At 33.3% G+C, this 25,569-nt stretch overlaps 3 protein-coding genes and 1 non-coding gene across 6 annotated transcripts; 1 reads left to right on the top strand and 3 right to left on the bottom strand.

Annotated features, from left to right (window-relative positions):
* Nucleotides 1–1,365: 1,365 nt before the first annotated feature.
* LOC129314441 (defensin-like protein 1) lies at nucleotides 1,366–2,253 on the bottom strand. The gene is made up of 2 exons (XM_054957881.1): nucleotides 1,797–2,253; nucleotides 1,366–1,721 (listed from the first exon to the last, which is right to left on the bottom strand). Exons 1-2 carry the CDS (start codon nucleotides 1,870–1,872, stop codon nucleotides 1,552–1,554), a joined length of 246 nt encoding a protein of 81 aa, XP_054813856.1. The 5' UTR covers nucleotides 1,873–2,253; the 3' UTR covers nucleotides 1,366–1,551.
* Nucleotides 2,254–2,403: 150 nt separating this feature from the next.
* Nucleotides 2,404–8,196, bottom strand: LOC129314439 (peptidyl-prolyl cis-trans isomerase CYP37, chloroplastic). The gene is given in 13 exon segments (XM_054957880.1): nucleotides 2,404–2,712; nucleotides 2,799–2,848; nucleotides 3,334–3,456; nucleotides 3,559–3,717; nucleotides 4,580–4,633; nucleotides 4,840–4,877; nucleotides 4,880–4,938; nucleotides 5,183–5,232; nucleotides 5,391–5,498; nucleotides 6,003–6,098; nucleotides 6,718–6,807; nucleotides 6,892–7,149; nucleotides 7,857–8,196. Coding segments are annotated over 13 exon segments (1,395 nt in total). The 5' UTR covers nucleotides 8,049–8,196; the 3' UTR covers nucleotides 2,404–2,594.
* Nucleotides 8,197–9,693: 1,497 nt separating this feature from the next.
* LOC129313463 (trafficking protein particle complex II-specific subunit 130 homolog) lies at nucleotides 9,694–21,648 on the top strand. Of its 3 annotated transcripts, none has more exons than XM_054956603.1 (21): nucleotides 9,694–9,967; nucleotides 10,787–11,016; nucleotides 11,902–12,083; nucleotides 12,607–12,790; nucleotides 13,048–13,138; nucleotides 13,267–13,424; nucleotides 14,696–14,785; nucleotides 14,906–15,067; nucleotides 15,336–15,397; nucleotides 15,563–15,653; nucleotides 16,343–16,506; nucleotides 16,619–16,832; nucleotides 17,055–17,600; nucleotides 17,707–17,919; nucleotides 18,088–18,475; nucleotides 18,614–18,704; nucleotides 18,846–18,930; nucleotides 19,117–19,300; nucleotides 19,985–20,271; nucleotides 20,870–20,960; nucleotides 21,059–21,648. In XM_054956603.1, exons 1-21 carry the CDS (start codon nucleotides 9,904–9,906, stop codon nucleotides 21,244–21,246), a joined length of 3,765 nt encoding a protein of 1,254 aa, XP_054812578.1. In that variant the 5' UTR covers nucleotides 9,694–9,903; the 3' UTR covers nucleotides 21,247–21,648. The 3 variants fall into 3 exon arrangements, with proteins under 3 accessions (XP_054812578.1, XP_054812576.1, XP_054812579.1); XM_054956601.1 differs by having other exon boundaries at nucleotides 9,695–9,967; nucleotides 19,979–20,271; XM_054956604.1 differs by lacking the exon at nucleotides 9,694–9,967 and adding an exon at nucleotides 10,216–10,355 and having other exon boundaries at nucleotides 19,979–20,271.
* Nucleotides 21,649–22,481: 833 nt separating this feature from the next.
* On the bottom strand, nucleotides 22,482–22,553 carry TRNAQ-CUG (transfer RNA glutamine (anticodon CUG)). Its single transcript has one exon. It is a non-coding gene; the product is annotated as a tRNA-Gln (tRNA).
* Nucleotides 22,554–25,569: the final 3,016 nt, after the last annotated feature.

The following is a 25,569-nucleotide window of genomic DNA, read 5'->3' as shown; positions in this document are numbered from 1 at the left end:
AAAACAAACAAGGGACTGCATGTGAACGAAGCACGCACATACATACTACATACGTTAATAAGCTTAAAAGATGAGTGGCACAAAAAGGCGTAAGTGATAGAGGGTTTTTTGGCCAAAAAAGAAGATTGTGCGTTTAGTTCTACTTAATAGTAATTTTTTTAAATTAAAAAAGAAGGATTTAAATCATGTGAAAGTGGAATTGGTGAATTTAGATAAAAAAATTTCTTTTAGGATTTTTTTTATTTTATTATTTTTATAAAATATAAAATCTTCTTTCTTTTTCTTAAAAAAAGTTATAAAAATTTACCATAACAATTTTAAAAGATTTAAATCCAATATATATATATATATATAAAAATCGTATTCGTGGGATGTCATGGGTTTGATTCCACTATTGCCAACTATTACATCATCTAACACCAATAGGTTTCATTCACCAATACCTCAATCATTACAAAGGCCATTCAGACTTGGATACTATTGAATCACTAAAGAAGAATTTCGCAACAATGCAACATAGACTACGCGCTTTGCTTAACAACCGCTAGCTATCTACATCTTCTATGGAGATTTCTTTCAACTAGATGAAACATAAAATAATTAATTAATTACAATTTTCAGGATTGTTTATTGTCTCAGCTTTTATTTTCATTATCTTTAATATTAAATATTATATCAAAGAAAATACCTAGACTAGCTAAATAATCTTATTATCTTCTTTTAATTTTAATGGATTAGGGGATTAGGTATTGTTTTAATGTTTTTAGGCTCTATAAATAACCTAGCATTTTCAATTCTATTCAACTTGATTGTTGGATAAGAATTTTTATTTCCCGGCCTTCTCTCTTTCTTTCTCCTTTTTCCATCCCTTGTCTATCTTCCCTATTTTCCTTCTTGTTTCACATTATTATATATCCCTTTTTATTTAGTAAAAGTAGAGAACAGAATATCATAGATTTAAACCTATCGATATTATTAAATAGCATGGAAAATTGTGTGCTTCAAGAGCCTAAAAACCCTTTCACACACACACACACACATTTCTTATACTTTCTATCCATAAGATTTCCAGCCTCAGGCTAGTTGGATTTTGCTTCCAGGTATCTAAATTCTGTTTTGTCATTGCTATAGAGTTGCGTACTCGTCAAATGTGCTAGCACGGACGCTTTGATTTGGTATTTGAAAATTGGAGTTATCGTATGTTAAGTTTGAAAACATAATATAAATTAATAATGTAACGACATATAACATGTGAATTTAATTAAGCCTATGGATGCAGAGAGTAACACTAAAGAAGTATAAAGTCCCAACACTGATTCCTTCTATATAAGAAACGACAAGGCTTTATTTGGCGTGGAAGGAAATTAAAAAAAAAAAACGCAGGCACATGAAATCGCATTGCTTAACAAAGCATCCATGCACGTAGTGCTTAATTTAACAGTGGCACGATTAATTGATTTCATACAATAGAGTCGAAAGGAAAAGGAAGTGGCATCAAAGGTCGATGGATCAACTTGATGGTCAAAGGGAGTGATCAGATGCGTGAGACTTTCACTTCTTACAATTGTTGTCGCAGAAGCAAGCGAATCCGAGACCATCAGCGTGGCAACTTCCCGAAACAGCACCGTGACTGCGGCACACACTATCACCATGACCACTGTCGGTGCAAATTCCGGAAAAGTCTCTGTTACGGCTTCGACAAAGCCTTGCTTCAACATTATCTACGCACGATAACACCAACAAATAATGAATGCATGTAAACATATGAACGTACGTGCTTCAATCGTAAAACTAACCGTTGGGAGAGGAAAGCAAGAGGGCGAGGCAGAGGAAGGCAATGAAGGAGGACAACTTGTGAAGGGAGGCAGCCATGTCTGGTAATTAATAAGATTAGTGTTTGGAGGTCTGAGTCGAAGGAGATGAAGAACCATACATGCTTATATACAGCGGTCTTCATGGGAACCTTCGCCTTCACAAAACGTACGTTGTAATGTCCTATGCGTCCGTTTTGTCCTCCCTCAACAACGGATCGGGTGGTGTCTATGACGCCTGATTACTTTGTATTGCCTTAATGGCTCCTTTGAAAGTGTCCCTCTGCGCATATTTTAATTGATGATTCAGTGGTGGTTTAGGATATCCGCTAGGTAATATTCAGATCTTAATATTTTAATAATGTTTCCCTGTTACATTGTCAATGTAGAATTCAAACTATGCCTCCTACCCTATATCTTCTTTCCTTGGTTGAAGACAAACCCCTCGAAAACGAATGGGAGGAACGAAATTATGTCACTTGACCACTAAAATGCGAGAGAACTTTCTTATCCCTAACTTAGGAATTGACAAAACAGCATTTATCTTAGGCATTAGTTTTTCCTACGGAACTAATCCAATCATAGGATGGAATTCCCACAAGAGCAACTCTGACGTTTAACTTAATAGTATCGTGTGAATGACATCTGGAACAAGTAGTGTTCTTATATTAAGTGTAATATACATCACAACCTGCACCAAGAAAATCAGGCTGCTGCTGTCCACACAGCATCTATCACAAAGAATGAAAGATTATTCTGCTCAGGCAAGACTGCAGAGAGCTACTATACTCGGCTTTCTTTCGGCAACACAAGGCGGTCTTGGCCTTCGATGAGCTTCACAGAACGAATAATATCACCAGTTTTTATCTGAGGAAGAATCTCTCTCCCAACAGTTGTGTATCTGCACCAAAAAATAATCAACAGGAAATTGTCATTTATGAAATTGATAATCTAGCAATGATATACTGATTGTAACTAAAAGCATACCCAAAAACTGAAAATTGCCCTTCATCGAAGGATATGCCTCCCAAGCCGGACTATAAAACAGAAAAAAAAAGGGGGGTTTGGAATAAGAGGATGCATAAAATGCAACTAAGAAATAAATCAATTCAATTTGGGAAAATGTAATTATAACCAAGCATGACTAGGTTCATAGAACTTTTCTAGGGTATATATAGCAGGTGTCCACTAAATCCTCGGCATGAATACTAGCAAAAATCTTAGATGAAGTTTTTAGCTGTTCATTATAAAATTATCACATGAGAAAGAATTCGCTTGAGAGTCGATTAATGGAATGTTGAGAAAGAAAATTAGTCCACATGTTCTGTTCATATTAACAAACACTTATGCTCTAGTTGAGGAGTGTGAATGTGATGAGAAACCAAAGTTCAATTTAGTCATTCATCGTGAAGTAAACCTACATGAAACTTTCAAACATTTTCTTTCATTTCCTTCTCCATTCTCCATTCATTGTTCAGATTAGTTTTAGTGGAAAGTGGAAGGGATGATGGATTGAACTTACATTTCGTTTGTCATAAAGATAAAAGAAAAACTGATTTGGTGATGAGTACTCCTCAGAGTCTTCACTATGCGCCATGGCGATTGACCCATAAACAGATAGAGGAAGAACCGGCAGTTCTCCATCCTTCCATGAAAGGAAAACAGAAATAAGAAACAACTTAGAAAAGAGAACTGAGCTAAGCCCCAGCCAATTTGGTCACAAGTTTTATGATAAAAGAATACAAACTTGCACACTTAATGTCGTCTTGTAGAGAGGCTCAAATTGTCCAGAGGGCATTAGTTCAAGGGGAACACTATAACCAGTGTTCTTATCAAGTCCTTTATCTGAGAGAATAGCTTGGTTGGCACAGCTGAGCTTTGCACCATCATATGCTCCATCTATTACCTGGTGACAAATATAACAGTCAGGGCAGCTCCAGATGTTTAAAATGTCATGAGAAAAACTCGGGTGAGGAAGAATTATACAATTTCAAATGAGTGATTAAAATAATACAATTCCGAGGAAAAAATAGATCAGAAATATGCTAATAAAAAAGAGGTTTAGTAAATGAGAATTGCGCTGACATTTGTTATCCTCATCCATATAATGATGAAAGACATCTGTTCTCTTATAGATCTGAGGCTATTGGGTGGGTTTCTCATTGTTCATTGCTAAAGTCCCCCCACATTCTTGCTCTATTATGATATTCAACTTTCCATCTTCAAACCTAAGTATTCCTATGACCCATATATTCTCCATTAATGGTATTGCTGATCAGTCACTGCCTGTATTTACAGAGGGAACTATTTTGCTGCATGCATGTCTGAAAACACTTTATCTCCAATCTGTTAACTTAAAATTGAGCATCAGATAATCTCTGCTGTCAGTAGAACTTTCTCTTTGTACTAATTAAAAAAAAAATTTGAACATAAGATTCGAGATCTTGACAATCTCTCACAAAGTTGTTTCTCCAGCCAAAAACTATCCGACTAAATTATTTACCGTACAAGTACAAGAAGTTACAGAGAGAGAGAGAGAGATCAAGAAGGAAATGATGATTGAGACTTCCATAGAGCATTGTCCAAGTAATTGAATATTACTGATTTAGGTTATCCATCATATTTTAGAGATCCAACTAAGAGGATGAGAAAGTAGAAGGGGGGAATAGCAAAAAATATCATAACACAGATGCTAACAGAACCCAAGAGGCACGTGCAGAATTTATGCAGCATTTTCATCAAGACAAAGTGATGTTCAACTACCTTACCAGTTTTGCAAAATTCCCTGCAGTCAGTGGTGCTGAATATCCATCAATTACAACCTGAAAATGCATATTCATATCCATTGGTAAAACATGGTAAAACAAAGTAATTTATTATTTACTTCAAGCTCAAACGCACCCTGTGGCATGTAATATTCTTCTAAATAGACCTTTCTTATTGCTAAATGTATTCATTTTGGAGGACGCTTGGCAAGTCAACAATCCAAGGATGCTTGCAAGGGTCAAAAGTGGGAAGTAAAATATACCTGGATAGTAGCAGTTTTTCTCTCTTCACCAGCAAGGGAGAAAAAACTGAATCATCTCCTTTCTCAATTGTAAACTCAACAGTTCCTCTCCCAGTAAGCCTGCAAGAGATTAGGGAGATATTAATTTGTTTTCTTTAATCCTAACCCACGATGAGTAAACTACAACGCATTGCTGTCCAAAATCACATTTGTAGCTTTTCTTCAGTCTTACTTCTTTCACAGTTGCAATTAAAAGGGCCACAATGATCATTGAAAATAAATAATAAAAAAATGTCCAAAGTATTCATTCCTGAAATCTGTATGACATTCTAACTGAGATAACAATTAGATAGAAGTCAGTTACCGTGGATATTGCAAGTATTGCTCAGGCAAAAGAAATGACAATCCTGGAGCCTGTTAAGATTTCACAGACAGAAATAGTGTTTCTTTTTAATTCAGTGTCAGTTTCATAATTTATATAACATAAAAAAGTAAAGACAGTTGCATTAAAAAATTAAAGACAGTTGTGTTTATACCAGGAGACTGTCATATTAATTATGGCTTGCAGTTACCTGTAATAATTCTAGCTCTGCTACAGTATCCAGTGCTGATGCAAGGCCTACAGATACTTTATCAGCATCCTGTGCCTTTATAGATTGAAGGAGAGCTTGCAACCCACCCTACACAGCATAATAAACTTTGAACTCACTGTGAAAGCGTATACACTCTATAGTGAATCATGTAAACCAATTTTTAGATGATGTTACTCATATAACATTATAGAAGCTTTCATCGTATTAATTAGGGAGTGTAATAATAAGAGAATGAGAAAAGATAGTCAAATCCTGCATTAATAAAAGAACATGATGTTCCTTCTTGATTGCTTTTCCTTGGATTATGATATTTAAATACTGCCTCATTTAGTAACAAACAAAGAAACAATAGAAAAAAGTCTTGCTCTCCAATTCTAGGATTCTCATCTCATGTAAGCTTATAGTAAGTTCAACTCAAATCACGATAAATATACCTGATTCTAATGAAGTTGTATTTGAGATATGCAGGCAAATACTTTTTTTTTTTCTTCTAAAGAATGAGAATGATGGTATTTAAAATATCTATAAATTTATCAGCATATAGAAGACATCATGATTGAGAAATTATGAAGGTGTCACTTTGTAGAGCACCTTTCCATCAATCAGAGAGGCATGTACCAAAGAACCCTTTTCCCTCAGCTCAGCTGGTATACTTGCTAATATAGAGTCCTTTTCATCTACTGCCATCTGAAGTAAGGAAGAACAGAATCAAAATTAAGTGTCCTCATTCATCACACACAAAAGGACAGTATCATAGCATAGACATTAAATTATGAAAATCATCGCTGATCAGAGATATATAACATGTGAAAGATATTGGGATTGAGATGAAGTTAAGAGAAGCAAGTTATATTATAGTATCACTGGTTGTAAATTGTTAAAGGACTTAGGTTATACACCCATATGAACTGAGGTTTCTCAAACACCAGAGATGGCTAATATGAAGCAGAAATCACAAGAGAAGAATAGGGTCCGGAAATACCAGGGAGGGGGTTTATCATGTCTTCAATTTTAGCCATGAAATAGGAGCCATATTAACAAAACCCTAAAAACAAGCCAAGGGCCTCTACATGAAGGCTTAAACTTTTGAGTATCTAATCATTCATTCAAGCCCTTACATCTATAAGATGTAGCTGTAAATTTTTCAAAAGGCATCGACACCCAAAGATTTGGTTTTCTTTAAGTTATTTTTTTTCATAATAATAGCAACAAATGACTAGCGGCTTGAGTAATTTTGCTTTTCATAAGGACTTTTAGAGAACTACATAAAAAAAAAAAAAGCACATAACAAGAAAGCAACAAATACCTTCAAAGCTTTCTTCACATTCCCCTCCATTGTCCCATAAGGTTTTCTCTGTGGAATCCTTAACAAATATGATATATCTTCAAGAGAGTCCTAAAGGAAGAGGCAAGACAGTCTGCACATTTATCACTTAAACGTTAAGAGAGCTGTAAAACACATTTAATCAGTGACAGCAACCTGGATTGCCTTCATGTTTGTGTTTGCAGGGATAGCCCGTCTAAGAGCAAGTTCTCCTGTTCTGGGGATCTTAGTGTCTGGTGAATATAGAATTGCATTTGCGGGAGATATAGACCAAGAATCTTGGCCAACCATAGGAAGTGAAAATGTAATATGAACAGATACAATGATAGCAATGAGATTTTTGAACTGGCTCATTCTCTGACTAATATTTGACATGTGCAGCAGGAATGGAAAGCCATGCTGATCTGCAAACTCCTGCACAATCAAAACTCTACTTCAAAATGTAGAGAAACTCACGACAAATCATATAGAATGAGTTGTTCTTCTGAGTTTACTACATAAAGTAGGGAAGCTGTAATACAAGAACCATTTGGGACAGCACATGGAAGATCAAATGACAAAGCTGCCTCTCTCTCTCTCTCTCTCTTTTTGGGTTCATTACTGCTACAGCATTTGCTAATACTAAGCATTCTCTCAATAAGAATTAAATGTAATGGAAGCAAAAAAAAAAATCAACTAAAAAGCATACAGCTATCACTCACCAATGCCAGGATTAAAGCAGCACTACTATTATCTTCCACTTGTATCTCTTCGTCAAAAAGTGAATACAAAAATATGGTTGATCAAAACTTTACAACCATTGTAAATCTCCAAATTAAACAAGTTTTAATACCAGATTGATTCAGACAAATTATGAAAGTTTGTGGTCCCACGAGACTATCCACAATCAGCGCACCCCAACATTCAGTGTACGTCCGACACTCTCATCATCACCGCACCACATTGTATCACCAAAACTCATTCATTTTATGATGACATTGCGATATTTAACCAGAAATCCGTAAGAAAATTCTCATTATGTGTGAATCAACAGAATCCGAACTAATGGAATCTGATTCCGAACAGCTATCTTCACCAGAAAAAAAATAAAGGAAGTGCATTTGAGTTAAATAAAAGTTAACCTTTCCAAGATCTTTCTTTGACAAGCAAACAATTCTGGAGCGACCTGATCTTTCTCGGTCTTCACCCCTCAAGGGATTGGAGCTAGATAAGAAATGGGTGGTAAAGAAAGTTCGATGTGGAGCAAAAGAAGTGGTAGAGACATTGATGAAAAGCTTGTGGGAGATAACGGAGGAAGATAAAGGAAAAGCCATTAAAAGATATTAGTTGTAGTTGGGTTTTGGCGCGCCTCATCCAGTAAGGCCTATCTGGAAGACACCCGCTCCTCCTGTATGTCGTGGCTTGTTTTGTTGCCTTGTAGGTATTCCGTAATGACGACGATACCCGAGTTTGAAAGGCTAAGCCTAAGTGTTCTGGGGAAGCTCAAGATTTTGGGGCAAATTTGGAAAGAAAAATACCACTTGCAGAAACTTCTTCGGTACAGATTTTTCAAGTGATTAGTATTATAAGTTATAACTATAAATTCTGAGAATATTTTAAAAAAATAAAAAATATAAACTGTGGATGAGGCATTCCACTAGTTACTCAAAAATCGACTCATCTGAGCTTTCACTTAAAAAAAAAAAATAGTTACTATGCAATAAAAGAAAAGGTTCATTATAATTAAAAAAAAATCATTCTTAGAAAGCTAAACATAAATCCTCAAGCACCACCTAATTGCTAAATTGCTTTAACCCGTCGCGAATATTGCATTTATTTCCAACAATAATCTAATCTTGTTCATATAATCGATATTAATTTATACTCTTCTCGTTTAAAATTATAAAATACTTTTATAATAAATTTAACATTTCAAAATATAAAATGTTTTGAAAGATAAAATTTCATTAAATAAGTTTATTTTAATATTACTATTTCTTTCTTTATTTAATTCACCTCAATATATCTTTCTAATATATTAAATGAAGTATATTTTTATAAATTTTTATTTTTATTTTAAAAATATAAAATTAGGTGTATTTAATAAAATTTATTAAGATATGAAATTTTTTAAAAAATATTTTATAATTTAAAATAAAAAGAGTATTACATAATATAAAAATGGCATGAAGGTGACAATTTTATTTTTTTCCAGGTACAAAAGGAAGGCAAAAGGATGTAACTATCTCACTAATAAAATAATAGAAAAATATAATCATTGTTTTTTATAATTTTATTAAATTTTACTTTTAACTTTTATAGTTTTTTTATAGTATTTTTAATTCCTATAATTTTAATAATATTAAGTGATAATTGTTATTTAAATTCTTATAATTTTGATATTTTCAATTTCTATAAAAATTAAAAAAATTATAAAAATTATAAGTAAAATTTGATAAAATTATAGAAAGTTTTCCTAAAATAATTATACAGATCATGTCTCATTAAATTTTTGCATTTAGGTTTCGGTTATGACGTCATCTTCATCACAAACAAGGTTTAAACTAGTCAAAATTTTTAACTGTTACAATTTTTTTACTAATCAAACCAAGTCTTGAGACCCGTATTTTTTTTTTTTTTGACCTGATGTTGAGAACAGTATCATATGTATAGATATTGATTAGATTAAATAAATGTAATGATGATACATTCATCATTGATAATTTGGATGGTAAAGTTTTGTACTAATATATATTATTAAATTGTTATTGTTAACTGTTAAAAGAAAAACATAACTCTGGATCATACTTGAGTTTTATTATTAATCTTTATATTTTTTTTTATCTGTTTTAGACTATATATTTTTATTTTTAAATATTTTACATTTCTTCATAAATAAAATATAGAATCTTTTGAATGATGAGAAATTACGTCTTCTCATTGTTTAGCTATTAAAACAAAATGTATCAACGGTTCGATGTGGAGCATCACCATCGCACCCCCGTACGCTGTGAAGCACTGCCTCCGCGGGCTGTGAAACTCCCAACCTCCGAGCTCCATACTCCATCTTCGACTCTGAGCACGGAGGAAGAAAGCACACTTGTTCACACTGACTGAACTGCTCCTATCTGAGGACTCAATTCCATTTATATGGATCTTTGATTCGCACGTTGTTGCTCTGGATCTGCCATGGCGAACTTCCTAGCTCAGTTCCAGGCAATCAAGAATACCTCCGATCGCCTTGTCATTTCAGGTAAAACAAAAAAACAAATCCCATTGATTGATTATTTTCAATTCTTAGGAAAATGGGGTTCATTGCTTCATTTGTTAAGAATTGATAAGTAAATAAATATCTGATCTTCTCGCATCAACGTTCATTGCTGAGAATTAGATTGAAACGTTTAATTTTTAAAACGAATGATTGGATGGTTAATATGAAAGTTATTGTCGTGAAGCAATCTGAACCGACCGGCTGACCGTACCAACTTTTATTTTACCATAATAGTCTCCGGAAGCATGATCAAAAGCAACTTGACCTGTGCCGTTCGGGGTGGAAACAATATTTAGAGGGAGGCACTTTGTGCATTCCGCATCCTGGTGTAAGGATTTGAGTTGGATTCTACTGTAATGAACTATTATAGGTGTGTACCTCATATGCGTCATTTGTGTAAATGGTAATAACTTGAAGCTCGATTGGTTGACTTGAAAATTGATTTCTGAATTTCTGCACAACGTTTTATTACATCTGGTTGTATGGACTCCGGCATTCGATGTTAGTGGCAATCTATGACATATACATTGATTGATGAAATAATGATCATGGAATGGAGAAAAGCTTTCAGCCGTAGAGGGATCATAAGATTGGTTCTTAAGCAGTTGCTAGAGTTCATTATGTTTAGGGTAGAGTCTTCACTCTTCTGATTGATTGTCATCATCGTTAATAAGTAAAGCTGAAATTTATATATTTGGCCACAATGGAACCCATCAATTCAGCAAAGGAAAAAAGTGGTATCTATCGATGATGTAAATGTGTATGCTAATCTGAATAATACTCCATCACAATGGTTTTCAGTGGAAGATGTGAGTGACTTGTGGCCCACTATCAAGACTGCATTTGAGGGGCGATTGCCGTTCAAAAGGGCTTGTCTAAATAACAAGACACGCAATCCTGTTTTTGTTGAGACCTTGCCAGCTGAGTTCATATTAACAACAGACTCAAGACTACGTAGTCGGTTCCCCCAGGAGCAATTACTATTTTGGTTCCGAGAGCCATATGCAACTGTTGTACTTGTTTCATGTGAGGTAAATCGGAACCCATTGACTGTGTTTATATACTCTAGAATTAATTTATAATATTTCAATAATATCTCATGTTTGATAGGGGCATATGATTTGATTTTTATGATTCTTTTGGAGTTTCTGTTATAATGTGCTTCAAATACTTTGCATGGACTCATTTATACATAACTTAGTTATGGTGTTATTATGTTATATAATTGTAATATTAGTTGCTGTTATTGTTAGTTAGTTAGTTAGTTAGTTAGTTATTAGGAGCTAGTTCCTAGGGTAGTTATAAGAGAGATAGCCATATTCAAAAAGCATAGGATACAAATTTGTCTTATGGTATGGTTAGGCTTCTAATCCCCTAACTAGCCTAACGGCTATATCATTTGATCACTGACTAACAGTAACTAACTAATTAACAATAACAGCAACTAATATTTCAATATCACAATTATATAACATATTAGTACTTCTTTTACTGGCTATATTGATTTTACTTTTATGCTTATGAAAAGACAAAGAACTTGATTGAATCATAGGTTTCCAAGTAATGCAACAGCTAACAAGACTGCAATATGAAGTTGTCTTCTAAACTTATAAAATGTTTTTAATGCTGTGATAAAGTATCATAAACACTTCATAGTGGAATTGCAGATTCCATTGATAAAATGATGCCAAAACCACTTTTTAAGAATCCAAAGACTATAATAATTTGGCCATAATACCATGCTGAACTTTAGAGCATGTAAAAAAAAGCATATCTATATTATTAGCTTTAAAATATGAATTTATTAGTTGTTTATTTTAGAAATTTTTGCTTGTAGTCCTCACTTTTTAGTTTTTAATTTGGTTGACATTTCTACACCACGACTTTTTTATTTAATTCTCGTTTTCTCTCCCCAGGATCTTGATGAGTTCAAAACCATTCTCAAACCACGCTTGAAGCTGATTGTTCAAAATGATGATAGGGAGTGGTTTATCGTATTTGTGTCTAAAGCACATCCAAATAATGATCAAGCAAGCAAAATGGCAAAGAAAGTATATGCTAGACTTGAAGTTGATTTCAACTCCAAGAAGAGGGAAAGGTAAGTTGGCCAAATTGAAATTGCACCAATAGAATTCCCCCAATTGCTGTTTATTCTAAATTATATTTTAACTTAGGTTTGAATTGACTGTATTTGGTCAACATAAAAGAACTTTGACAACTGGTTGGCTCCATTCTGTGATTTCTGGCCTTTTCGTGATTTGGCAATGCAAAAGTGAAAACTGAGTGGAAACTTTCTCTTTGTTGTTGTCAGTTGTCACAGTGAACTAGTTTTCTAAATTAAGATTTGAGTTACCTGCATTAGGTCAACATAACAGAATTTTAATTACTGGACAACTTGATGCTGTAATTTTTGTCTTTTTATGTGTCGTAGCAATGTAAAAGTGAAAACTGTGAGTGGATGATCATTTTTAGTACCTTGCTATTGCTGCATCATTATACTCTTTTATGAGTTTATCTTCTTGACAGAAAGGCCAGTGAACATATCATGCAGAATGAACTGAATAGATTTGATATGTTAATAGTCCATTTCCTCCCATTTGATGTCAATTGCACTTATCCAGGTGCTGCAAATTTGATATGCATTGTCCTGAAGCAAATTTTTGGGAAGATCTGGAATCAAAGATAACAGAATGCATCAGAAATACACTAGATAGGCGTGTACAGTTTTATGAAGATGAGATACGGAAGCTCAGTGAACAGCGTCTTATGCCAGTGTGGAACTTCTGTAATTTTTTCATTTTGAAGGTTGATCATTTACTTATGAAGTTGGACTGAAGAGTATATAAATGTTTATTTTCCTTCATTTAAGCATGATCTTACCATTGGGCTCCCACTGTTACCGCCATTTGTTTTTTTGGTTGACCTCTTGTGTTCCAAGAGCATTTGAAAGAAGTATTAAAATTCTACTGAGTTTAGATCTCAATTGGCATATTTAATATACTTAGGGTTTTAAAAGCTCTGTTTTCCTTGTTACATATTTAACATGTTCTTTCTATTTCCAGGAAAGCTTGGCTTTTATGTTTGAAATGGCTCACCTTCATGAAGATGCCTTGCGGGAATATGATGAGCTAGAACTTTGCTATCTAGAGACAGGTTCCCAATGCCTAGTGTTTCTTTTCTTTTTGCTTCTGTCGTCTATGTTACAGATATTGTGCTAAACTGAGAGAAGATCTCCTTGTGAATAATGAAAATGGATCAAAGTTTTTTGGACATTGTTGCAGTCAACACTGGGAAGCAAAGGGACTTTGGAGGAGTAGACCGAGGTGATGATCAGGCAGCATTGATTAATCCAGGAAACAAAGCATTGACGCAGATTGTTCAAGATGATTCATTTAGGGAATTTGAATTTAGACAGTATCTGTTTGCCTGTCAGTCACAGGTTTGCCCTACCTGATAATCACTCATTTTATCCAGAACAAGTAGAATATAAGCTCAGTTTGTGGTTAATTGTTATAAAGTAGGCATGGCTATTGCAGGCATGTTAGACATCTAGGCTGCCGCAGCATTTTTCTGGCATGTACATAGACATATCAGAACAATTTTTGTATCAAGTATTCTGACTAAGATGTGTGCTGAACTTGGCTTGAACTGTGCTTGACATGGCTCAAAGACAGATGACCTCAAAAGCGAACATAAAAGGAGGAAAAAAAGGACGAAAAGTGAACTAAGACTAGAAACCACATTTTGCGGACAGGGTTAAAGTTTTATCCTTATATTTCTTGGTCATAAATAAGTAATTTGAATAATGTAGGTTAATGTCTTTTACTTTGGTCAATTATTTTAGAAAATAATAGTATAAGATACTATGAATATTGGATAATACCGTCTGTATTTTTCTTTAGAATTATATCACTTTGCCTAAAATATTAAGATTTGACCACCCAAAGGAGATGAAAATGTTTATGAAAGAAGATAAAAATGTGGTCAGCCTAATTTGGAAACACGAATTGATGTAATATGTTCTTAAAGATGTTTTCCTTTATGATAAAACTAGAAGCCTTCTACAAATTTGTGAAACATCAAATGTAACGCAAAGTGTGAGAGTATAATTCATGACACATTTTAATCATTGATCTATAAATCTGAACAAGATAGTAACAGGTCCCCTGCAAGTGTAAGTAATATGATTATTGCTGCTGAGCCATCTATAAATCTGTATCATTATGGAAAAGTGTAGTATTTTAACCATTGATCATTAACTGGTAGTTACTCTATCTCTTTTTTCTTATCCATTGCAGTCAGCCGTGTACATTTTATTAAGTTCTAGACCTCCTGCTAATGAAACGACATATTTCTTTTGTAAATGTGTGCATTTCTAACTATTTTAGAGGAATATATCAGAGGATGCACAATTCTCAATATTTAAGCATATTGTGGAGAATTGGGATGTTCAATATAAAGTATATATATTCATTTTCATTTATTTTAAGGGTTCTTTCATGATTAAAAAACTATAATTAGTTTGATTTCAGAAGTTTTTTTTACTAATTTATTGCTATGTTTTCCTTAATTGGTTGATTTTTGGTTGAGATTTTTCTTTCCTTTTGGTGACATTTTTGGGGTTTATGTTCCCATCGCCAAAGCCATGCTTTGTCTGAAACAAAAGAGCATCTTATAATTTAACTTTATGCATTTTACTGCCATTTGCAGCTCTTATTTAAGCTAAACCGCCCTGTTGAGGTTGCATCACGTGGGTATTTATTCATAATAAGTTTCTCAAAATCCTTGGCATTGCGTGAGGTATTTGTTCTTTAGTCATTCATACACTTGCTTATTACTTCTATATTTCTACTATATTTTTTTTCCTCGTTTTCTCATTCATTTATCCATTTTTAACTTCTATATAATGTTTCCTCTCAGAGTGTTCTACCCTTTTGTATGCGGGAAGTTTGGGTGATAACTGCTTGCTGGGCTTTAATTAATGCAACCACATCTCATTATAAGGATGGACTTGTGGCACCTGACATTGAAAAGGAGTTCTATCGTCTTCTTGGAGATCTGTATTCACTGGCCAGAGTTAAGGTAGAATCTTGTCTTATAAATATGATAGAGACTAAAGTCATATTCAGCTGGATGGGCTGTAAAATGAGGCTACAAGTCCACTGGCCAAGATCCACCAATAAGCTGATATTTAAGTGGAAGAGGGGCCTCTTTTTTGCCCTCATTTTATTTGATAGATAAATTGATTGATGTTATGATATATTATGTTGTTGGCAAAAAAAAAAAAAAAAAAAGTTATGATATAGTATTTGTTAACTAAAGATACTTTCTGAATTGTACATGTTGGCAGTTCATGAGGCTTGCGTATTTAGTTGGATATGGAAGTGATATAGAAAGAAGTCCTGTCAATAGGTATTATTTTGGACTTGATCTGGTCATTTACAATTTTATCATAGTGAAAATTAATGATTTTAGTTACATCACCTTGTTGATATTTGTTCCTTTACTCTATGTTGCTTCCTTTTGATAATATTTTTTATTTTATCCAATAGTATTTATTCCTTTCCTCTTGAGCAGTGCATCACTCAGCTTGCTACCTTGGCCTAAGCCAGCAGTTTGGCCTTTGCTTCCTCCTGATGCATCATCTGAGGTGTTTGAGAAAGAAAAGGTACCTTGTAATATTCTATTTGACGACATCACAAAAGATTGCATGAAGAAACACTCAAAACAAACTTTCTTGCATGATTTACTCATAAAAAAACGAGGTTGTCAAACTCATGCATCCTGAGATTACACAAACTTATTGAGGACTTGCTAACTTGACTAGTAATCCCTTGCAATTTTATTTGCTTTAGTAAAGAGCTCATTAAACTTATAGCCTGCTGCAATATAAGGATGATGAGATGGCATGTAGTAAAATAGTCAGTTTCCTTTTCCCCCTTTTTTGAATCCTTTATTAACACTATAATGCTTCATCTCTGCATTCTCTATGGTGTATATGTTTGTAGTTCCTTTTTTTTTGGGGGGGGGGGTGTAAAGTGATGGCTATCAAGTGAACTTCTTATTACAACATAACTGAAAACAGCAGAAAATGAGGAAGCTGCTTGTTGTGGGGAAGGGCAGCAAAGGTACAGAAATCAGACCTTACTGTCACACCCTTGAGTGATGGAAAGCTTTGTGTTATCCTCTATAAATTGTATACTTTATTAGAAAGGGGAAAATGTGACTTTATAAAATGTGATAGACACATGTTTTATGCGTTAAAATCTTAGAAGTTAGAAACTATTATTTGAATTTTTCACATGAATATTATCCATCATATATTTGATTTAAATAATATTGGCTTTTTCTCTGCAGTTGATTCTTCAAACAACTCCTAGAGCTAAGCATTTTGGGATCCAAAGGAAACCCTTGCCTCTTGAACCTACTGTGCTTCTGCGAGAGGCAAACAGGCGTAGGGCTTCTCTTTCAGCTGGAAATATGTTTGAAATGTTTGATGGCCGTCCGGGTACTATTGATGGGTAATGAAATGCTATATGTTTTTCTACATGCATGTTTCAACTATGCTGTTAAAAAAAAAAAAAAACTGCTGTTACAATATGGTTTTTATCAATCTGATTTATATACTGACAGATCAGGTTTAGAAGCATCCACAAGGATGTCATCACCACAAAAAGTACGGGCAGGTTCCATGCCACGCACTAATTCTTCACCAGGAAACTTTGACAGCTCTGTTGACCGGCCTATGAGACTTGCTGAGATTTATATTGCTTCTGAGCATGCTCTGAAGCAAACTATTTCCAACACTGAGTTATTGAAATCATTATCATCTCTGGAAGAGTTTGAGGTATTATCATGGGCTGAAAAGATGGTCTTAAGCATATCAAAAATCCTTTCAAGGGTCTTGTGTTTAGAGATTCAATAATTTATAACCACTCCCCACTCCTGATTGTTTATTTTTTCTTTCTCCCAAGAAAAAAAAAAAGTGATGCAGCGGTGAATATTTCTAATTTTTCTCTAGTACCACGAAGTTGTGTCTTAACTATCTTTTCTTGTCTTATACTGGCAGCAAAAATATTTGGAGCTAACCAAAGGTGCAGCTAATAATTATCATCGCTCCTGGTGGAATAGACATGGAGTTGTCCTTGATGGTGAGATAGCAGCTGTCTCCTTCAAGCATGGACATTTTGATCAAGCTGCAAAGTCATATGAAAAGGTGTGTGCTCTTTATGCTGGTGAAGGATGGCAGGATTTGTTGGCTGAGGTCCTTCCTAAATTAGCTGAGTGTCAAAAGATACTCGATGATCAAGCTGGCTACTTATTATCTTGTGTGAGGTTACTTTCTCTTGATGGAAGGTTATTTTCAACCAAGGAGCGCGAAGCCTTTCAGTCAGAAGTTGTCAGCCTTGGACATAGTGAAATGAAGGACCCTGTACACCTTGATGTGTCGTCATTAATTACATTTTCTGGAAACGCTGGGCCTCCATTAGAATTATGTGATGGGGATCCTGGTACCCTTTCTGTGACTGTATGGAGTGGTTTTCCAGATGATATAACTCTTGATTCAATTAGTCTCACATTAATGGCAACATTTAATGCTGATGAAGGCATAAAGGTATTTTTTGTTAGATTCCATTCTATTTACTTCTCGTGCAGCCTGGGCATTTTATTTATTTCCAGGTGTGGATTGTTGAATCACGAAGTTACTTAAATTATTTTAGGCATTAAAGAGTTCTTCAGCTATTGTTCTACACCCTGGTCGAAATACTATTACCCTGGATTTACCACCACAAAAACCTGGATCTTATGTCTTGGGAGTTCTTACTGGGCAGATTGGGCAGTTGAGGTTTAGATCTCATAGTTTTTCCAAAGTCGGTCCTGCAGACAGTGATGATTTTATGAGTTATGAAAAGCCAGCTAAACCTATTTTGAAGGTAGCTTTTCTTCTGCTGATGCCTTTACCTAATCTCTTCCTGTTTTTTCCATTCAAGCTTTCCTTTCATTATTATTATTCCTGAATTTAAATTGAATTTTTTATTATTGATATATACATTTTTAAAACTAGTGCTGGTTATATAACAATTCCCTGTATCTGTTAATAGGTTTCCAAACCAAGAGCTCTGGTTGATCTTGATGCCGCCTTTTCATCTGCTTTGTTGGTTAATGAAAATCAATGGGTTGGGATATCAGTACGACCAATAAATTACTCCCTCAAAGCTGCTGTCTTGCATATTGATACTGGTCCAGGTTTGGAGATTCAAGATTCGCATGTGATTGAGATGGAAAGTTGTGCTGGTCTATCACAGAATGAAGATAATGTTCAAGGTGATGGTGCTCGAAAAGGATCTTCAAATCCTGAGAAAAAATTTGAGCATTTGAATCTAGTAGATGGGAAAATAGAGTTTCCAGACTGGGCAAGTGATGTTCCTTCTATTCTCTGGGTTCCAATTCGTGCTATCAGTGACAAGCTCAGCCGAGGATCATCTTCAGGTTAAGATAATGTTATAAATTTTGCTTATATATAAAAAAGATAATGATCTAAATTTCTATGAATTCATAATTGTTGTGTTTTGGATTAATGATACTGACGTTGAAGACTGTTTGCTGATGAGACTGATTTTATTGCAGTGGCAACTAGGAGACAGAGCATTGTGGATGGAATGAGAACAATAGCTCTGAAACTTGAGTTTGGAATAGCCCACAATCAGATATTTGAAAGGTGATCACACTTGCCAAGATGTTATGTTTTATACCACACAATAGATCATTCTGCTGTTATATAATGCAAGCCATATATGTGGCTTTTGATTCTTTTTCCTTTTCTGCCGTTGCTTACTAAATTATGATTGCCTTAATCCAGGACTTTAGCAGTTCACTTTACAGATCCTTTCTATGTGACAGCGCGTGTTACAGATAAATGTCATGATGGTACCCTGCTTTTGCAGGTTTGGATCTCTCATTTTCATATATGTTTATTTGCATTTAGTTGGCAAATGCAAACAATGTACCCAACCATCTAAGTTGACCTGCAATTTCTACTTGTATTTTAAAAAGTATATATAATCTATTAAAAGAAATCTGCTGTGATTTTGATTTGTTGTGAAGTTCACATCGTTTGATATGACTTTTAGGTTACACTACACTCAGAAGTAAAGGCCACATTGACCATTTATGATGCTTGGCTTGATCTTCAAGATGGATTTGTTCATACTGAGGGCGGCACGCCTAGTTCAAGCTTCTTTCCCTTTGTTATATCTTCTTCTTCCAAAGCAGGAATTTTATTCAGTATATGCCTTGACAAGGCAAATGCAGAAGGTAATTTTCTTTTGCCAGTTATCAGTGGGATGATGTTGGGGTTAATTTTGAATATATTACTGTCACAATAGTTAATTTGACAGCTGTCCTTTGTACCACCAGGGAGGAAGATAAAATGGGGGCAGTGAGAAGAGATGTTGATTAGGTGTCCTTAATGCAGAATAAGTGCCACTTAAACATAACAAATTGCCACACATCACGCCAAACCATACTTAACCAAAGTCAGTTAATGGGATTATCCTGTAGAATTTATTTGGGTCTTTGTTTAAATTAGTGAATTTATTCGAAACAAAAGGAACTTTACCAGTATGAAACATTGAATAATACTTTTTTAGGACCAGAATAAATTCTGTTCTATTATAATTAGGTGCACAATCGGGAGTTGGCACATAGAACTAACTGGATAATTACATCACTAAGTGAGAAAGTAATTCTACAATTTTCATCAGATTTGATAAGTCTGATTGATTGACTTATTTATTTTGGTTCAGTTCAATAACTCGATGCATATAACAGCTGCTGATAACCCAGCTGATATATAAGCTCTTGTAGTTACCAATTGGATGTGTTAGAAAAGCTCAGTCTTTGTGTTTTAAACCTGCCAAATTATAATTGCCTGTTCTCTATAATTCATTAGATGTTTTGTTTATTCAAATATGACATAATCTCTATTTGCAGAAGCAGCTCAGGAGAAACCGGATAGCATCTTAAATATCAAATATGGAATTTCTGGCGATAGAACCATTGGTGCCCACCAACCTGTCTTGAATGAATCTTCTGGAGCCCACAGTTCTCAGGACTTGATCTTCAGGAGTGCAATTACCTTGCAGAGGCCTGTGCTTGACCCCTGCCTAGCTGTCGGTTTTCTTCCCCTCCCTTCAAATGGCCTAAGAGTCGGGCAACTAATTACAATGAAATGGAGGGTTGAAAGATTAAAAGATTTAGATGAAGTTGAAGCTTCCAAACATAATGTAAGTCCCAATAAAGTGAATATATACTGCTTCTTTACCTTTTGTTTGGTGTCTTTAGATCTTTGAGGAGCAAAATTTATCTTCTATTCTGGCTTTTGAACTTTAAACTTGATCTTATTTATGTGCACTTTTCTCACATGAAAGTGAAGACAGCTTGTTCTCTATCTCACCATTTTGGTCTTAACTGCAGAATCCTTCTCAACCGAGCTTATGTTTTGTTTGCCTTAACTTATCTGTAAGCGATTCAGGGATTCTGGTAACCAATTAAGGAATGGAAGAAAATCAATTTGGGAGGAGAGCGAGTGGAATTTTTGAATTTTCCGTTTCTTGGAACAAAGCGAATGGAAGAAATAAAACTAGGAACTGATGAGCATATTAAACTATGTGAAAAGAATTTTACGTTGATTATTATTGAAATGGCAGCTGAATTTGGGACCTGCTATATTAACCGCTTCAATGTTTAGTTACTTGTCTGTCGGGATTAACTAATTCTTCCCCTAACAGCGTTCAGTCCTCCAATCTAATAGAAAAATTGTTTAAATATATTTTCGGTCAAGACACGTTGTTCAGGGTTGTACTTATTTGTGATTCTCAACAGGGTGAGGTGCTGTATGAGGTGAATGCCAGTGCTGAGAGTTGGATGATAGCTGGGAGGAAAAGAGGGCATGTTTCTCTATCCTCAAAACAAGGTAATGAAACATATAAAGTTATTTTGCAGAAGCCAATAGTCTGCAGGAATTTGCTCTGTGCCATGCTTTGTTAATAATTCATTATTGCATAATTATAGGTTCAAGGATCATCATATCAGTATTATGCATGCCATTGGTGGCTGGCTATGTCCGTCCTCCTCAACTTGGGCTGCCGGATGTTGACCAAACAAATATAAGCTGCAAACCAGCTGGTCCACATCTGGTCTGTGTGTTGCCGCCGGTACTTAGCTCATCCTTCTGTATTCCAGTTAATTCTTCGCCTTAGGAATAGTCTTTTTCGAGGCTGGTTGAGTTTTTTTTTTTTTTTTTTTGGGTTCCATCGAACTGAGAGAATCTTGTACTTGGAGCTTTATTTACATAGGAATGTGTTTTCTGTGTCGTACCCTTTTATGCTGATAGAAGTGAACAAACCTCCATGGTTGGATTTGGTTTGCTTAGGGCTTGTAGGCAGTGTTGGGGTCGACCCTGGTCCATGTACAGTTTAATTTAGTGTTCTTGTATAATAGACATACACACAGTAACATTCTTTTGTCTGGTGTAAAATGATTGTAGTAATCAGGAACATTGAGGGGGGAAGCTTTTAGTTTGTCTGACTCTTTATAAGAGCTGCGAGTTGATTAGCAGTTAAATTCAATTCATTTTATTAGCAGGGGGCTTGTCCTGTTTACTGTGTTCGCCTCCTTCTTCAAGTTTTGTAAAATTTAAATGTGAAGCTTTCTTCGCATATTTCTGAAATGGCCGTCTTTTTCTAAGTGTAGAACTAGAAGTCGTAAGGGAAATGTGGAGGATACACGCTCGTCTATTTCAGGTGTCTCATAAACGTGTGAGAAAGAATGAGATAAGCAAGAACTGAGTGTATATGATGTTTTCTCTTTTTATTCCCTTTTTTCCCATTGCATGAATATGAATATATGACGAGGGACTTTTCATACTGTTTTTTTTAAATTGCAAATATAACTTTAATTTGTAATTTTTCTTAATCACAAGCATACATTGTAGCTTTTCTTTTGAGTTACTTTCAACTTATTTTATCAAAAATAAAAAAAAATCTTAAATTTTTTTAATGATGTCTAAAAATTTAATGATTTTTCAACTTTATTTTTGTTAAATATACTTACTTTTATAATGTATTCTCTTTGACTCTAACTAACTTTTAGTTGAGGATAAAAAAAAATTTGTGATAAAAAATTAATGACGTGATTCATAAATGAAATTAAAAAAACAAGTATCTTTTTCCTTTTTGTAAACAGGACTGAAGGAAGTCTATCACTAAGACATTAGTTACTTTCTTTTAATTTTACCTTTTTATAATTTTTTATGAGTAGAGAGTAAAAACCATAGTTAAAAGGTAGTTAAAGTAAAAACCAAATGTTCCTGTCATGGATCACGGCCCAAAAGGAGGGAGGATCTTTCTTAATTCATCCAAAACCCAAATGCCAGAGTCACAAAATTAGAAAAGAAGGTCCCAACCCAAATGCCACTGTTCATAATTTGATAAAAAGGTCCCACCGAGATTTGAACTCGGGTTACTGGATTCAGAGTCCAATGTCCTGACCACTAGACCATGGGACCTGGACGTTTACGTGATGACAATATGACATTGATATAACTAAAATACCGACACTATATCGGACGAAAATTAAACATAACAATAAGTCAAAATTAATATATTCCATTCATCCATTCTTGTTCGATTCGATCTGCAAAATTCAAATGATTTCTACCTCCGCAAACTCGATTATTTTCCGTTCATTCTTATTGTATTGGGATCTGATCACTAATACAGACCAACATTAATGGTCATGTTTGTGATAGTAGTTTTAGATATTGTTTTCAAATTCGGAATGAAGTTATGGGCTTCAGTACCCATATTCACGAGAATTTTGCATGTACCAGCGTAAATTATTAAAATATTCCACCCCTTGATACATAAAATATATGATCTTGTGCTAATATTATGAATTTTTTAAAATTAAATTTATGCTAGATTCAAGTTTTGTTGAATTAAACTAGATCAAATATAAATTTAAAAATAAAAACAAATAAAAAAATATTCACATCATCACAAGAGTTTGGTGAGCTACTTCAAGACTTCAACATCAAATTAGACATCAAAGCTTCATAGAATGCTAGCTTTGTGATATAGGAGTTACATCCTTATTAACTAAATCAACTTCCATTAACAAAATATTACAACGTCATTTATTATTAATTTAGATATTAAACTGGTAAAAACATATATCACACTCGAAGGAAATGTGATGACAATTTTGATATTTGAAGAATGACATTACTTCAGCAAATAATTAGAGAGCACTCAAACTCGATTATATAGGATGCTTTGATCAAAGATATTCCCATTCTTATATCGGATGATTTAATTACCAACCGTTCCTAATTCATCATTAAGAGTGATGAAACACAAAGCTTCTTGCCTTGCTTCTACTTTTATGAGACTACACATCTTGAGATGGAACAATTCAATGGTCATCATAATAACAAGAAAAGTACTCCCTCCATTTTAAATTATGAAACACTTTAAAAAAAATTTAGTGTCGCAAAATATAATATACTTTGATAAAAAATAAAATTTCATTAATGATATTTTTTTAATATTATCCTTCCTATATATTTTTTCTTTTCAATATTCTTTTATCAATAGAATATTAAATGAAGAACATTTTTAAAAATTTATATTTTTATCTTAAAAAAATAAGATTGTAATGTATATTTAATAAATTTTATTAGTATGTAAAATTTTGTGTAAAAGTATTTCATAATTTGAGACGGAGGAAGTACTATTCTACACTAGATTTTAGTCTAAAAGACAAAAATTATTGGACCTCAATTTCATTGATTTTTTATGATACGCGTTCTGAGTGTTTTTTTTTTTAATGAAAATTTGAATATCTGTTATGAAAACAAAAATAGGGAGAAAATAAGCTCACATCATCTCAAGGAGTAACAAAAGTTGGAGGATGATTAAAGATTTTACAAACAGAGCTATGATTATGACATTTCTGAACAAAAGGATCAGGAAAAGAACTAATATCCCAAGACTAAAATAATAAACACATTTCAATCTTTACGTATAGATTCAAAAGTAGAAATGATAATGTTCGTGAATGGCTTGTGAGTTTCAACTACTAGCACTACGCCACTCTAGTTTATATTTTAAATGGATTTCATATGAACGATAGCTACGATCAATTTTGAAAGTAATCTTATCTTATTTTATCTTATATATTATCAAAACTATCATTTGTTATTCTTCATCTAAGTTAGATGAACCGTAACAATTTTTTTTTAAATTTCTTGTATGTTCAAAGATAATGTGGGACCTGCAATGAAAAAATACAGTGAATATGAGATTCGTGTTAAAAACGATGAGACAATATTTATTACTTGTATTTTATGTATGTATAAGATAATAAATTATAAAGGTGTAAAAGTAATAAACTGTAGAATAAAATATAAATAGTATCTTCAAATAGTAAACTATTTTTTATTTGTAATATACACGCGTAAAAAATTATAAATTATCTATACATATTGTAAAGTTTAATGGAATTTACTGTTTATTAACATTTTTTTAATAGTAACCCCATTAAACTTTTTTGAAAAATACATCTTTTTAGTTTTTTTTAACTTTTATAGTTGGGAGAAGAATTGAGAAATTGTAAGAATGCAATACATATAATTGATAAAATAATACTAATATCAATCTTATATTTGAATCACTTTTTATAAATAATTAATGGTCTGTTTGATAAGTTTTTTCTGCATGAAAAATGGATTATTAATTATTTTTTTTAATTTTACCCTTTAAATTTTTTATAAATAGAGAAAAGATTTACATATCAAAGAGAAATTATTTTTTAAATATGATGTATTTAATAAAGGTAAATTATTATTTTTAGATAAAACTAATTATTTAACTACGTGTCTTTAATAACAGTGAAGTAGTTAAAAGTGACTTATCTATAAGACTAAAGGTAGTACTATAATACTGGCCATGGTATTTACTTAATTTAAAATCATTTTTACTATATACAAATTTTTATTTTTTAAGTTTTTGCTATAATTTTAATTTAAAAGTACTAACATAAATTATAATATAGAATTTATTATAGTACATATTTTATTTTTATTAAGATGATGTATAGGCGAACAATTTGCAAGAAAACAAGTTAATTATATTTTATTTACAGGAGGAGAAAATTCAAAAAATATATATATTTTATATTTTTTAATATGCATAAAGCCCTGATGTATATTAAAAAGTTTCCCTTGTGATAATTGTAACATATTCTAAAATAGAGATTGCTGCTTAGATTTTTTTTTATACGAGACAACTAGTAATGGATTCAAGAATATTTCTCAAGGGCAAATTTTTTTTCTTCAACTAATTATGAGGGGGAGAATTTAGTAGGGAGTATATTTTTTAATTTATATAAATGAACAAGATATGATATTTTGAGTGCAGAAAGACAATATGTTTTGGCTAAATTATACATATTTAGTCGTTTAATTTCATTAAGTATTTTTAATCTTTTAACCTTAACGTCATTGATGTAATCGATAAAAA

Source organism: Prosopis cineraria, unplaced genomic scaffold (genome assembly GCF_029017545.1).
Source record: "Prosopis cineraria cultivar Desert tree isolate PC_DT_omini unplaced genomic scaffold, ASM2901754v1 PC6, whole genome shotgun sequence".
In the NCBI taxonomy this organism is placed as follows: domain Eukaryota; kingdom Viridiplantae; phylum Streptophyta; class Magnoliopsida; order Fabales; family Fabaceae; genus Prosopis; species Prosopis cineraria.
The sequence above is the reverse complement of the archived record's forward strand: the minus strand, read 5'-3'. Positions and strand labels throughout refer to the sequence as shown.